This window comes from Trachymyrmex cornetzi, unplaced genomic scaffold, assembly GCF_001594075.2.
Source record: "Trachymyrmex cornetzi isolate Tcor2-1 unplaced genomic scaffold, Tcor1.1 scaffold67, whole genome shotgun sequence".
Classification (NCBI taxonomy): domain Eukaryota; kingdom Metazoa; phylum Arthropoda; class Insecta; order Hymenoptera; family Formicidae; genus Trachymyrmex; species Trachymyrmex cornetzi.
In genome coordinates, this window is record NW_017299992.1 from 2,655,219 (window position 1) to 2,670,330 (window position 15,112).

The 15,112-nt window shown below is 32.9% G+C and overlaps 4 protein-coding genes across 5 annotated transcripts in view; 2 read left to right on the plus strand and 2 right to left on the minus strand.

Annotated features, from left to right (window-relative positions):
- The first annotated feature begins 561 nt into the window (after positions 1–561).
- LOC108767258 (uncharacterized) lies at positions 562–1,705 on the plus strand. The gene is made up of 4 exons (XM_018517009.1): positions 562–606; positions 668–796; positions 980–1,102; positions 1,162–1,705. The coding sequence occupies exons 1-4, from the start codon at positions 576–578 to the stop codon at positions 1,305–1,307; spliced, it is 429 nt and encodes a 142-aa protein (XP_018372511.1). The 5' UTR covers positions 562–575; the 3' UTR covers positions 1,308–1,705.
- A 31-nt stretch (positions 1,706–1,736) lies between these two features.
- Positions 1,737–3,722, minus strand: LOC108767257 (carnitinyl-CoA dehydratase). The gene is made up of 4 exons (XM_018517007.1): positions 3,319–3,722; positions 2,995–3,248; positions 2,632–2,926; positions 1,737–2,029 (listed from the first exon to the last, which is right to left on the minus strand). The coding sequence occupies exons 1-4, from the start codon at positions 3,428–3,430 to the stop codon at positions 1,752–1,754; spliced, it is 939 nt and encodes a 312-aa protein (XP_018372509.1). The 5' UTR covers positions 3,431–3,722; the 3' UTR covers positions 1,737–1,751.
- A 729-nt stretch (positions 3,723–4,451) lies between these two features.
- On the plus strand, positions 4,452–7,121 carry LOC108767293 (F-box only protein 39). Of its 2 annotated transcripts, none has more exons than XM_018517056.1 (7): positions 4,452–4,837; positions 5,234–5,466; positions 5,547–5,711; positions 5,878–6,104; positions 6,362–6,520; positions 6,724–6,888; positions 6,947–7,121. In XM_018517056.1, the coding sequence occupies exons 1-7, from the start codon at positions 4,646–4,648 to the stop codon at positions 7,096–7,098; spliced, it is 1,293 nt and encodes a 430-aa protein (XP_018372558.1). In that variant the 5' UTR covers positions 4,452–4,645; the 3' UTR covers positions 7,099–7,121. The 2 variants fall into 2 exon arrangements, with proteins under 2 accessions (XP_018372558.1, XP_018372559.1); XM_018517057.1 differs by lacking the exon at positions 4,452–4,837 and adding an exon at positions 4,930–5,021.
- A 1,335-nt stretch (positions 7,122–8,456) lies between these two features.
- LOC108767296 (uncharacterized) overlaps positions 8,457–15,112 on the minus strand; it is a 74,389-nt gene continuing 67,733 nt past the window's right edge. The window contains 5 exon segments of the mRNA XM_018517060.1: positions 8,457–9,012; positions 9,344–9,736; positions 11,154–11,216; positions 11,533–12,483; positions 13,973–14,965. Of these exon segments, the coding sequence (XP_018372562.1) occupies positions 8,502–9,012; positions 9,344–9,736; positions 11,154–11,216; positions 11,533–12,483; positions 13,973–14,965 (2,911 nt within the window). The 3' untranslated portion in view covers positions 8,457–8,501.

A 15,112-nucleotide genomic window follows, 5' to 3' on the forward strand; every position in this document is an offset into this window, starting at 1 on the left:
CATAATACTATAGTAAGAAAGTTCTCGAAAAATTAAGTATAAGAAAGTTATTTATAAATTTTTATTTTAAGCAGCAATGTTTGAGTTAAGTTTAAGTGTGGCCAATTGCAGATTACGTTTAGATGATCATTTGTCCATGAGTCGTAAATATTAATAAGCGCCGGTAAGTGCTCACTTCAGCGCGTTCACTAATACTCACAGCCGTCATAGGTGACCATTGGTGCTTTTTCATTGTGCAGCCAGAAGCGACCACAGCTGAGGTTATCTTCGTCTTCTGATCCCTAAAGACGAAGATGGTCTTGGCTGTGATCGCTTCTGGCTGGATAATGAAAAGGCGCCCCATCTAAATATAATCTGAAATTGGCCATATTTAAGTCCTTATATCTAAAAAATTATTGCTTAATATACAAATTTACAAATAACTTCTTTACTTAATTTTTTTCTTGCTATTTTAAGTCGCGAATTTTGGGACACCCTGTACAGCGTCCATAAATAAAATTAATGCATTGAAAAAAGAATATGCAATCTATTTTCTATTTTGTTACAGTTTATGATGTTGACAAACATTATTTGACATGACCACTATCATAAAGGTTAAATACGTTGGTATGAAATCATTATCTTCTTAAATAGGTCATAATATAATGTTATAATATTATAATTTCAGAATATTTATCAAATGACGATGACGCTGGACATCTAGAAGTCACAGCTGTAGACAGAGAAGTACTGGTGAATATAAATTGTCCAATTAGAATGATACTCAATTACATAAGAAAAGTCGCACGTGTGAATGGTATATGTAAATAAAAATAAAATAAAAATCTTTAAACAATATGAAATAATTAAATACGCTTTAACAATAACTTTGTCGATATATCATACGATTTCAATTTTGATAAATTATAAAGTTTTAATTATTTTTAATTATTAAAGTGAACATAAAAATAAATATTTCGTAGAAAACAATTTTTTCCAGGCGAGTTCGATTTGTGCGATGAAATAAATTGTCATCCGAAGAGTACATCTTTTTATGAACCTTGTACACGTGGAACAGATATTCTTCAACCAGATTTAACATATTTTATCATTACTTTCGAACGTAAATAATAATATTATATAACTCTATTTATTATTGAAATTATAAAAGATATTTTTCAGGAGATGAAAATGGACAAATGATAAACCTTACCCCGCTTTTAACCGGAAAAGCGGCCAAGAGATTTTGCGATATTTTCTCGAAAATCCAAAGACCATCACAAAAAGCTTCCGTTAAATCTGTACTCAAAAAGTATAATAATGCATAATAAATCTAATGAATAAAGAATGTTACTTTACAATCACAATTGTACTAAAATGCATGTGTTTAGATAGTGTTAATTTTTGAAAAAATAGATGTGTGGATGTCATGTATCAAATATGTTTGTAAAGAGTAAGTTATAGTGGTGTAAGTTACTTAATTATGTATGATTTCAAGAAACAAAAGGTTTTTTCGACATATTTACTTCAGTAGACTAATTCAAGTCAAGACTTCAAGTCGAAATTTAAACAAAGTGACTTAAAACGGGTAAATAATGGTATAGCACTATCATTTTCAGCCTTCCATACATACACAATCAATTTGTCATACACCAATGAAAATATATTATGAAAATTGAGAAATTTATTACACACATATTTAGAGAGCTATACTAAAAATATATTACGTACATCATTATATATACAATTATACACATATGCGCCAGAAGTTCTTATAATAAATTTTCATCTAGTTCTCGAATGCTCTTATCTTGCTTCGTGATATTATGAAACTTCCCATGCCTTCCAATTCCACGATCGACAAATTTTTTGGCGCCTGGAACACCTTCCTCCAATATCAAATGCGAAGAATTGTCTTTCTCAAACTGCAATGACTCTTCTATTTGCTTTGGTGAAAACGTAGCAAAATATGCTGAAGCGCGATCTGCTAGCAAACTTTTCTGCGGGAATTTTACAAGAGAATTTGCCAAGGTCATCGCTCTACCTAAAGCTAGAAAAAATATACTTAAAGATAGACACATACATATCATCAATGATTTTATATAATCAAATGGCTTGAAATAATTTCTATAAGTACAATAAAATTATGTTTATCTGCAATCCACTTATATGATCGAGTTCATGCTCAGTTTCAAATATCCGAACTCACAGTTGAGCTCCTAGTATCCAAATTACGGCGCTATTCAAATAACAAAAGCTTCATTTGTTCGACTTCAGTTTTCTGAACATCAGCTCCTATTATTGGAACTAATAGAGCAAACAGTTAAGCCGGTATTCATAATCCATTCTTATTTCAATCTTATATAATGTCTTAAAATGTTAATATGGTTTTGTAGTTTTTAGTTTGTGATGTTTTAAGATTTTTTAATATAAAAACCAACTATGGATACCAGCCTTAGTGAACCTCTATTACCCAAACTGTTATCAAAACTGTCTTGTCCTTCGATATTCAGATAAATGGAGTTCTACTGTATTAAGTAAAAATACTGTTATCTCAATAATTATAATTTATTCTGTGAACCAAGAATTGGATTCTATACAACATAACACGCTTTTCTTATAAAAATTAAAATAAATCCAAAAGAAGCATACCTGCACCACAACTTGTATAACTATGTGCAATTCCCCAATTGAATATTTCCTGTGCAGTAGCTAGTCTTCCTGTTAATATCAGATCCATAGCTCTGGAATACCCAATCATGGCAGGCAAACGGACAGTGCCTCCACATGAAATTGGAATACCAAAACGTCGATTTAAGAAGCCTACCATTGCTGTCTCCTCTACGACTCTCAAGTCGCACATTAAAGCAAGCTCGAATCCTATTCCAACAGCATATCCATTCAAAGCTACTATCAATGGTTTCTTGGATAATTCAGTTCTATTTGCCTATAAAGACCAAAGAGACTTTTAATATCCTTAACAAATTCATAGCTTCATATATAATGCAAATATACCAGTGGTCCAAAATGTGGTATGCTTTCCTCGTTTTCACCATCATAATCTGCAATCTCTTTGAGATCGTAACCAGCGCAGAAATTGCCTCCTACTCCATATAATACTCCTACTAATGATTCTTCATTATTTTCAAATTCATCTAGCGTTTCTGATAACAAATGTGCAGTTGCTACATCGAGGCAATTCCTCTTTTCAGGACGGTTAATACCGATTGTAGTGATTTTATTCATCTGTTTCACTAATATTGTTTTCTCTGAAATAAAATACGTGTTACCAAACCTATGATTGCTTGCAACATTCTTCATAAAATTTCAAATACATACCTTTATCTTTGTCAACATTCACATTCGCAGCCGGTTGAGAGGTTAGGGTGCGTCGTATGTTATTTCTTAATATACGACTAAATGAAAAGGACAATTTCTTTAGAGAATGCATTTTTCGTGCTTTAATATCTCCCGTGACAATTTATCTTTCACTGCTTTTATTAAAATGTCAGATTTTACCAAATTCAAAATACGTCATGTAATAACCTCTCCGATAAATAATAAAAATATACAAAAATACATTATACAAAACAAGACATCATCAGCTTCTTTACTTCGTCTTCTTTTAATTTTTTACGACAAGAAACAAACAAATTTGTGTTTAAAAATAAGTTCCACAAAACTACACGTTGTAATTCAACAAATCAACCACAGTCAAAAGCACAAGCATAGACCACCGTGGGTCACCGTGGGTTTCTTTTTTGACTGACCGGTGGCACCGGTGCAGGGTGCTTGTTCGGAAACAGTTGCCAACCTCAAGATGTATTGGTTTGCAAAGTTGTTACGACTGAAAATTAATTTTATAAGCTTAATTACATTTACAATTAAAAACTTTCTCGGAACTAAAATAAAAAATTATATTTTGTGTAATAGATTTGTGTAATAGATGTTTTTTTATAATAGAAGGATACTGATAATAGATATACAAAATTAATGATTATGGAATAGCAAATTAGCAAGCCGTGCACAATCTGCGATTGAAAATATCCGAAGTTTCATCTGTATCGAATATCGATACATATAAACTCAGCATCGATATTTCAAAATATCGACGTCTAACTAAAATATCGATATCTCAATTAAAAAATATCAATAATATTACGAAAGATCCATATATACTGTATCGCCATCCCTAATTTGATATCATTATAAGATATTTATTTCATTTATATATCATATGTATCTACATATTTTTTGTAGATAATATCTACAATAAATTTGGCAATTATTATTCTGATACAGTTTTATAAAACGCATGATGTATTATTTTATTCTTGTTATTCACCGAACGTTGAACAAGAATAGAAGATACATATCATGCGCATTATGGAACTAAAGGACCATATTCTCGTCAGAGCTCTAAGTATTGAACCATTTAGAATTTGCCCATGTAAGAATACATCCATCTATTTATTCTCCTCATGTATAGTTCCTTTCGGGATGCACTTCAATCCCATCATGCTTCAATCCAATCCTTCATGATCGATAGTTTTTGACAGTAGCAATCGACGAAATTCAATGAAATCAAGAAAATAAAACGACCAACAGTAATTTAGGCCAACGATCGCTTAGAAGAGATGAGGAAGAGCCAAATTGGAGCCAGGAGATGTGGGATCAGCTACCTGAGCTGATATTGACGCAGATATTCGACTATCTTGATCGCACTGATCGCGCCAGCGTCAGTCAAGTCTGTCGATCATGGAATCGCACGTTGTCTTCACCTGTGCTATGGCGATCCGTCACAGTTCTCATCGATCGCGATTTACGCGGCGATTTCCCCCTAGCAGGAGAACTGGCCGTAAGAGAATTTTCCATCATTCGATGAAATTCTTTTCGGCGACTTTAATTAAATCTAGAATTTTGAAATTCGAGTCCGAAATGAAATCAAGATCGTGAATTTGAAGAAGAAAGTATAATTTGAGAAAAAGCCGATCTATTTTGAAAAATAGGCAAAAAAAGAGATGAAAATAAAGATTGCAATAGTAAGAATTAGAAGCTCACTATCGTATTATAAATTTTTTCAAATTTAAATTCTCTCGAAATTTTCTTGAAAAATCTTCATCGATCTCTGATTCAATCGCTTTAATCATTTTAAGGCAATCTTGAAAATTTGCTATATTATATTATGTCATTACATGTTACGTTCAGTATAGCTAATATTGATAATATAAATTAAACGATATAATATTGACAGGCAAAATATGGACAGCATATGCGCAACCTAGAGCTCGCTTTTTCACGACCATACATCTCACCGAGACAAGTTAGGATCAGACGCAACATTCAAGCCGAGGCGGGTGCTGATTTTCTCGCAATCATCCGTGCCAAAGACATACAACTGCGACAATTGACATTAACGAACTGGGTGTTTGGCTACAAATGGGGCAATAGGGGAATACTGCTCTCTGCCCTGGCTAATTTTCTGCGGTAATCAAATTGTTTTTGTATTGACCTTAATTGATAAAATGCAAGAGCTTATCCTAAAATCCCTTTTCTGTTTTGTACAGCACTCAACGCAGCCTGGAAATCCTGAGCTTGTTAAACGCCGATTTTGGTGTGACTGACGTCTTGCGATTGCTTGGAACAGTTGCCAAAGGATCTGGTGAACATCTAGTCTCCCTGGACCTCCGCGGTGCTTTCAGAGAGTGGCAAGCTCCTCATGACAATCCAAAGCACGTAAAAATATTAGAAAATATTATATATATATATGAACATATAAATGAGAATTAAATTAATTGTGTTAAATTAAAAGAGCATGTTCATAACTTGAGAGAGGATTTATTCGTAACAATTTTATATAAATCGTGATTGACACAATGTGTTTGAATTATTTTTTAGATATTTACGCTTACTAGGTCGTTTTCACGCGCTAACTCTATTGAAATTGGACTATCCGGCTTTATCGAATTATGCTCTTGATGCTCTTGCAAGCGGAGCATCGAAAACACTGAAATACCTGTATATATCCGTGAGAGATTCGGATTCTAGGCAACACATGGTAGCGGACGCTGCTTGGCGCAACTTGGTGTTGGCTTGCCCTGACTTGACAGTGTCCTATACTATAGGTATAACATTGTTGCTATATATATTCTACAATTTATTTGTATTTGATTAATATTGATTGATTATTATTTGATTTAGATGCATAAATTGGAAATTATATAAATTCACAAAAAATATTAGGCACGAAAATTCACCTTGTCCAAATATGTTTTCCACTCATTTGTGTTTAAAAATAGATTTAATTTTCATTCATATATATATTATTTACGGACTTACTCAGAATTATTGCATTATTCAGCTTTTCAAGTCTGATTTCCAGTGAACATCTCACATTACGAGGATATGTACTACTTGCTACTGCCTAGTGTCCCTTTAGCTAAGTTTTATATGTTCAGCGGACATGTATGGGATCAGAGCAGATCCCGTAACTTCAGAAACACAATTGGTCTGATAATTACTCAATACACGAATACCTTAGGTATTTTACAGCTGTACTTGCTAATCAATTTGAAGAGATTTAATTAATGATATAAAGTAAAATATTTATTAGTACTGCCGCACTTGTTATATAAACTCTATAAATTATAAATTGAATTTTTTTCCATGAATAAAAATATTCTATACCTGTCATTATACACCTGTTATCAGAATAGGATGAGGAAAAAATATCTTCTCTTGCAGTTGAAGTTATGCTGCAGCTTAGGAACAATCGTGAATCACTCGACGATTTGTTAGTGTCCATGCTGATACGTTGCAAGCGTTTGATGAGATTGCAATATGATGGAATTATAAGGAGCCTCGAGACTTTACGCGAAATATGTCAACTTCAAGCCGAACGTAAAACCCGTAAGTAGGAATATTTTTTACGACGTCAATAAACATGATTATATGAATATGATCGCAGATTTCAGGACGATACATGTAAAACCTCGGAATGTCAATATACAAAATCGGGCTATACTGAACGATATTAATTATCGATACGATCGCAAAATGCACGAACAAGGAGTCGATTTTCGGATTGAAGATATCACTTCGATCTTATTCTTCTATTGATAATTTATCTCGCCGTTAATAACTTTGGGCGATTTAGAAAAAAATTCTGTATCTATTTTAATGTTTTTTTTTTGCAAATTCATAATATCAAATATGTTTTCTTCTTTGTTAAATAACGTGATGTGGATAAAATAATAAAATTTTCAGAAATGAAATAATATATAACTGTATTGTAACAGAGCAACAAGCAGTGTAATATATAAAATTGTAAAAATATTAAAACTGATTAACAACTTATTTTAATTTAAGTCTTAAATGATTAATATATATGTATATATGTTTTGACATAATAGCACATATACGAGTAAGTTATTACAAAACGTTATTATAAAGATTATTATTTATTTAATATATATATATAAAAATAGCAGTTATATAAAATAGCAGTAACTATTTGTATAGAAAATAATAAATCAAAATAGCATTATTAATGAAAATCTGATTGCACTTTATACAACAAATGCTAATGTTCATGTATAATAAATAACATATATATCACAATCAAGAATATTTTTTATAAAAAACATGTAAAAATGTATCTAAAAAATACTTTTAAGTTGTATTGGAAAATGCATCTCTCATTAATATTCAAATACTTTTTTTAAGTATTTTTATCTTTTCTTCGTCAAAAATCTAGTAAACTAATTTAAAAAACATTTCTATTTACATGTTTTAAATTTGTCTATTTTTTACTTTATGTAGTAGTATACGCATTATTATATCACTTATTAATAATAGATATATTACATTATACATATAAAAAAAGGATATTATCTTTTTTTATTAGTGGACGGTTTCTTCGTTACTAAAATTACAAAATATGTATAATATATCTATCATCCTGAGATAATGAAAGTTTAATTTTTAATCTCTTTACTTATAATATTTTCGGAGCTTTAATAGTGTAAAATATTTACCATCTAGTAGATCTTCTTTATCGAGATAAATAACGCAAAGAATTATTTAAAGAGGTCTCTATTTAAAGAGTTTGAATGGGTGGTTTTAGAATCGTTTTTAAGAATTTTTTTTTAAATAAAAACACTTAGAATATTGATGCGCGCGCGCGTGTATGGTATGTGAGAAGAGGGAAGAAGAGAGATTACACACACACACACGCGCGCGCGCGCGCGCGCGCACACACACACACACACACACACCAATTGCTCTAAAATTTTCTATCTGCAATAACATCAATCGTTAAAATATCGATAAATTGTTCGAATTTTGTGAATTTGCTTTGAAGAGAAATGTTCTTGAGATTATAAAGATTAAAAAAAATGGTAAGAAAAAAGAAAATCGATTTTTTCCGATACTCTAAACTCAGAAATCGATTATTCCGAATATTCTCAAACATGTAAGCTCCTTCGCATTGATTCGATAAATCGTATGAAGATAAGTCAGTCTCAACGACAAGACTTCATATGAGTATTAAGGACAGTTCGTGTGATGAAACCCTTATTGCACTGAGGACAAATGTACGGTCGTTCGCCCGTGTGATATCGCTTGTGAACAACCAGAGTAGATCTCTGCGTGAAGGCCTTGCCGCATTGGTCACACGAATACTTCCGTTCTCCAGTGTGTGTGACATTGTGGGTTCTCAACATGGTGTCACAGGCAAAACATTTGCCGCACACTTCACAGGTATACGGTTTTTCACCGGTGTGCGATCTATTGTGAATTTCGAGGCCCTTCGCGGTCTTCAGCTCCTTGCCGCACAGTGCGCAAAGGTACTTGCGCCTCTCGCAGTTCGATGGGACACCATGAGTCCTGACCTTGTGTTGCTTCAGTATCGACCTATACTTATAAATCTTGCCGCAAACGTCGCATTTGTGCTCGGACTCGTTCTCGTTAGATTCTTCAAACTTCTCGTCCGATGCAGGATCATAATGATAGAGACGATTGTGTTCCTTCAAGCTGTACAACATGCTCTTATAAAATACATCAATGTTATCTGGATATTGTAAAGTTAATTGATTTTAAAAAATGTAATAGTATTTTTAATCTCAAAAAGAAAACAAAGTTTTATATTTTATTTTCTAAAGTCGAGGATAGGCTTTCGATAATAAGTAAATCAAACAAACAAGGATGATAATTGTTTTAACATGAGACAATCGAGAAACGCTGAGTCAGAATTAAATTTCCTCCGAATATAAAGAACTTAGAAAAATTTAAACACATGGATTTTGTTTGAAAAATGCTATAAATAAATTCAACAATAACAGCAGATTCAATGATTAAGATATACCTATACATGTCGTTGAAAATGCTATCGCAAGCGTTGCAACGCTGCATTAAATCGTGCGTCGCCGTGTGCGCGATTAGAGCGTCCTTGTCGACAAAATCCTCGCTGCAAATTTCGCACGTGAATTCTGGGGCTCGGTGACGTCGCCGTTTGTGTTTTTCCACATCTGTCACACTGACACCCATAAAACTACACTGGGTGCACGGCACAGTCTTCGGCGTGTGCGATTTTTTCACATGAGCATTAAGCATGAACTGCTGGGGATAATTCTTCCCACAGGTAACACATTTGAAAGGACGATGGATACCATGCGCTATTCTGAGGTGCGCAACCAGTCTGGTAACGAAGTGAAATTTTGCCTGGCACAATTCGCAGATCTTCTCACCACCTTCAAATCTGCAACCAAAACAGCAAGCGTTTGAATGATTATTAAGATAGAGCTTATTGTTATAGATCAACAATTTACTTACAATTTACTTACTAAAATAAATTACATCAGATACATATAATTATTTTTTCCAACATAAATTGCTGTCACACACAAATAGAATAATTTGAATTAATAAATAATAAGAAGTTATAGAGGCTTTATTTCTTATTAGTTGAATTACTAAATTAATAAATAAATATCTACAAAGATATCTCATTAAAATATCAGAATTTCCGATTAAAAATCTACAAAAATTTTAGAGATAAAAATTGAAAATATATCCTTTTACATCATATTAAATTTAATTTTTAAATTAAATTTAGTTTTAACACTTACAGTGGGTTGCCAAAATATTAGGGACAGTGCGATTTTTCTATTAATTTTGATTTTGCAAGTGCCTCTTAATGAAATTCCGTGAAGTATTTTTGTTTTTAATGCCCATTCTGGTGATTTGTAAGTTCTATGTAAAGCTGGCAATACTGACATTCAGCTTTCAAAATATTGATTGTCATTATTTGTCAGTTTGCAAGCGAGTGAATACATGTTATTGTCTTTACATTTGAAGCGTGAAAAAGAAATTTATAGCTCAATCTTGTTGCTAAAACTTATTTTTAAGGTAAGTTGTTTCATATTTTATCATTTATTAATAAAATTAAAAATAAAAAGATTTTTTCCTCTCTATTAGCTCCTATCTTTATTTTAAGTATGGGCAAAGGTGCAGATATTTCTCCAAGGAAAACCGCTGAAATTAAGATTCTTCTGCTGCATACAGATTATTCACAGAGAAAAATAGCGATGATTGCAGGCGTTTCAAAGTCAGTGGTAAACAGATTAAAAATAAAATTGGACCAAAATCTGCCTTTGGAAGTTAACCGAACAGGCAAGAGTGAACGAAAACGCATCGCTCCACGTACTAATCGCAAAATTAGGAATATTTGCCTTCAGAACAGAAAGTTAAGTGTTGCACGACTCACAACGCTCATAAACAATGATGGAATTGCTGTCTCGAAGAGAACTGTGCAAAAGAGATTGGCTCAGGAAAACAACATTAAAATAAGTTTCCAGCCATATTTTCACTAAAAAGCACTTGCAAACATAAAAATAACAGAAAAATTGCACTGTTCTTAATATTTTGGCAACCCACTGTATTAGGTATATTTTTTAAATAGCACTGAAGAAAATAGTTAATTTTAAATCTTTTATTAAAAATCTAAATCTATTATAATTTCTTACATTTTCTAATGGAACTATACATTGAATTTCTCAAAATAAATTTTAAAATAAAAATTTGAACTTCTGCGATATTTGTAAATTCATTATCCTCTGTAAACTTGAAATGCACGCAAGAGATATATATTAACATATACATTATATGCAACTCACTTTTGTCCAAGATCAAGCAAGTCCCCATTCTTCATCTTCAAATCGTGATTATTCGTCCACTGGCTGCAATGATCGATACACATTTACGTAAAGCATTGTAGAAAGGTAACTGTAATTCTACTAACATTCATTCGTTACCTATAAAATCGATGCTTTTGTAAAATGCGTTTCCGCAGCTGAAAAGAACTCACATAGATCGCATCGTAGAAAGCCACAAGTGACGAATGAGATTCAAATTTTAGAAACAAAATATCATTTCTCGTTCCAAAATTATTTATGTTACATTTATTACAAAATATTACAATCGTAGTCAACAAATCAGTTCTAACTAGAGAGATCGGAATGTATCGGATTCGTCGTAAGTTTTCCATTTCATAGCTTAGGTTGCGTGATCTTCTCATGCATTTTGTGATGTCTCTTGAGCAAAGTATTGGACACAAATCCCTTACCACAATCCGGACACTGGTAAGGCCTCTGACCCGAGTGATACCGCAGATGAAAAACTAAGGATGTCCTCTGCGTGAAACCGCGGCCGCATTGCGAACATACATGCGGTTTATCGCCTGTGTGCGTCCGTTTGTGAATATTCAGATTCTCCTTACTGGCGAATCTCTTATCGCACATGTCGCATTCAAAAATTTTCTCGCCTGTGTGGCTGCGTTTGTGCACTATCAGTCGTCTCATCGATGACAATTCCGCACCACACAGGTCGCACAGGTGCTTCGCCGGCGCGTTCGTGAAGCCGTGCTGATTTTTCATGTGCCTGTCCATTAGCCTCTTATACACAAATCTCTCCAGGCAAAACTTACACGCGTGCCTCGTCCTCGCGTTTCTCGCAGTCGCGGCGGTTTGTTTGCCAGTGTGATGCATCCCTAGATGTACTAATAGATTCTTCTTGTATTTGTAATGCTTACAACAGTGTTCACAGCGATACGGATTCTTGTTGGTATGCGTATTCTGGTGCTCTATATACTCGGTTCTGTAATAAAAGCCCTTGCCGCACGTCTCGCACTTAAAACTATAGTCCTTCGCGTGTCGGCGACGATGGCACTCCAGATTGGACTTCTGGTTAGTGCTGTACTCGCAGAGATCGCAATTGAACACCCTCAGCCCCGTGTGAATTAGTTTGTGGCGAGCTATATTCATCGGGCTGCGAAATGTCTTGCTGCATTCATCACAGCTAAATGCCCGGTCGATGTTGTGCAGATTCTTCAGATGCTCCACGAGCTTCCGCGTATGACGGAAGCGAGCCCCGCATTTGACGCATTGGTGAACGTCGCGCGATCTGCCCCGTCTTTGTCTGAAAGGAGAGGAGAATAATGAAATACACGTTTCACAATGGAATTTTATAAAAGAACAAAAATTAATTAAAACAATTTTCCACTGAAAAATTAAGTAGCTACATTTTTATAATAGATTTGTAATAAAAATTTTGAACAATTTACTTTTACTTCTTCAATTTGTGTAAGCGTTACCTACCCTTTTCATCACTCTCTTTGTCTTCAACAAATAGATATGATAACATAAAAAACCTTAACAATATATTAACAATACTGACGTAATAATTCTGAAAAGTTTAGCAGTTTTTTTGTAAAATTAAAACAGAAACTATAAATAAGAATAAATTATTTATGTTTTGTTATTAAATTGGCATGATATTTTTACGTTACAAGATTAAGTTATTTAAGACTACAAAATTACAAAATTTTGTAAATAAATTTAAAATATTTTATTTAAAATATTTTTTCAGGCAAATTTCAAAAACTAATTTTTAAAAAGAAATGACTTTTAAATGATTTTTAAAAAGAAATCATTCTCTATAAATATGTATATGTTAGTTACAACTATATATATTACAATATAATAAATACGCATCAGCCTTGTAAAATAAATATTGTAAAAACGGAAACATTGCATCTATTTTGTTATTTTTAAATAATGGTCTTTTCATAAATTTCAAAACATAATGTTAAGATTATTGGATGATATCTTCTTTTTATTTTATTTGTTTAAAAGAAGTAAATACATAATTATTTATATATATTACATTATACATCGTAACCTTGTAAATAGAAAAATTTTATAATTTTGAAATTTTGAGAAAATGTCGCGTATATAAAAAATTTATATAACAAATAATTGAAATGACACATATCCTAATATAAAAACCATTAATTCTGGGCATTCCAGGTTTAATCCCGACTCTCTCGCGCACGCTTGATTTTATAAAAGCTTCTAAGAAAGTTTCAAGTTTTGTGAATGAAGTAGTATGAAATGAATTTTAATTCGAGAATATAAATTGATACGTACATAACAATTATAATTATATATAATGTACAAAATTCTCCTCTATCTAAAATCTCTTTTTTTTTAAATACACGTCAGTTAGTTTGATCTACAACAGTTTGAATACATCTAACTAAAAATTATATTGTTTAGAATTAACTTAATCGCGACATACAGAAACAGACGTTGTGTAGACAGTAAAAATTAGAATTCAGAAAATAAAATAAAATTTGCTTTTTAATTTAAAATTTTGAAATTTATGATATTAATATTATTTAATTATTATTTTAGAAATTTTATATTAATTACAAAATATATATCGAAGCTTTTAAAAATTAGTGGTTCCCTTAAAATAATCTTTGATACTCAGAGAAATAAATTATGAAATTCATGAATTCATCACGTGCATTTTGGGATTAATGTAAACAAATTTAATTAATCTATGCCAACGTTGCTCCAAAGCAATTTTTCAAATAAATATTTAGCTATCTACTTTATCTTGTTGCGTAGAAGAGACTAATTCCTGCGTAAATTCCATGATTATTTTCTTAATGGATACTACAGGCAAGGGTGGTAACGGTCCAGGATGCCGTTTCCTGTGACAAATAAGTCCAGGTTTCTGTGCAAAGGTATGTCCGCATATGTCGCAGATATACGGCTTTTTGCCGGTGTGAATTAATATGTGTTGTTCTTGTGCGGTCTTTCGGGGGAAGGTTTTGCCGCAGACTGGACAAGAGAACGGTCGGATACCCTGATGAATCCTCAAATGAAGGTCCAAGTCCCTCTTCTGACCGAAGGTTTTGCCGCAAGTTGGACAGATGACCTTTTCCTTTCTTTCATGCCAGATCAAGTGTTGGTCGAGATACTCTTGAGTGGTAAGACCACGCTTGCATATTTTGCATTCGTAAGCCGGTTTGTAATGTCGATACTTCATGTGCGCCTTTATAGCGGGAACGTTCTTGCAGGCGTGTCCGCAGATACTGCAGATGATGGGCGGTTCACCGCTATGAACTTGATTCATGTGTTGTTTCAGATCGTTTTTTATTTTGAACTGCTTATTGCAAACCGTACAAGAATGCTGAAAACCGCTAGTGTGTTTCCGTATAAAGTGATCCTTTAAGGTGCATTTGTTGTTGCTCTTGTAGTCACAGATGCTGCATGGATATAGGAGAGGTCCGTGAACGTTCATGATATGGCGCTTCAATTCTCGCTTCAGGCCAAAGCTCTGGCAGCAAGTTTGGCATTGATATTTGTGCAAGCTCATGTGTTTTATCATGGTAGCTTTCTGGCTAAAACATTGGCCGCACGTGGCGCACTCGAAGGAAAGTTTAGGTTTCTTTTTGTCGATTTTATTCTGACTGATTTTGCTCTGTTTTCTCTTATTTTCTTTTATTTTTCTTTCTCTCCTAGCGATGTATCGTTTGATTTTATTTGGTAATAAGTCGTACTCGGATAAGCATTCTATGGTTTCGGACAAGTGTTCCACATTATTGGCGTCCATGACCAGAGGATCCACAGGTGAACCACTAAAACATAAATTACGAACAAATTAAATTTGATTATACACGATGCAAGACTTATCTCTGGATATTGAGCTTACTTACTTGAGATATTAAGAGTGTTGAATGATTTCCAGTATTTTTTTTTACACGAAAATATTTTTAATCTACAAA

Excerpts from the sequence above, each read along its gene's own strand:
- LOC108767258 (XM_018517009.1), top strand. The coding sequence starts at position 576 with ATGACCACTATCATAAAGGTTAAATACGTTG. Across the intron at positions 797-979 it reads AAAAGTCGCACGTGTGAATG|GCGAGTTCGATTTGTGCGAT; the intron begins GTATATGTAAAT and ends AATTTTTTCCAG. Across the intron at positions 1,103-1,161 it reads TTTTATCATTACTTTCGAAC|GAGATGAAAATGGACAAATG; the intron begins GTAAATAATAAT and ends GATATTTTTCAG.
- LOC108767293 (XM_018517056.1), top strand. The coding sequence starts at position 4,646 with ATGTGGGATCAGCTACCTGAGCTGATATTGACGCAGATATTCGACTAT. Across the intron at positions 4,838-5,233 it reads CCCTAGCAGGAGAACTGGCC|GCAAAATATGGACAGCATAT; the intron begins GTAAGAGAATTT and ends TAATATTGACAG. Across the intron at positions 5,712-5,877 it reads GCTCCTCATGACAATCCAAA|ATATTTACGCTTACTAGGTC; the intron begins GCACGTAAAAAT and ends ATTATTTTTTAG.
- LOC108767257 (XM_018517007.1), bottom strand. The coding sequence starts at position 3,430 with ATGCATTCTCTAAAGAAATTGTCCTTTTCATTTAGTCGTATATTAAGA. Across the intron at positions 2,927-2,994 it reads TACCACATTTTGGACCACTG|GCAAATAGAACTGAATTATC; the intron begins GTATATTTGCAT and ends TGGTCTTTATAG. Across the intron at positions 2,030-2,631 it reads TTATACAAGTTGTGGTGCAG|CTTTAGGTAGAGCGATGACC; the intron begins GTATGCTTCTTT and ends TATTTTTTCTAG.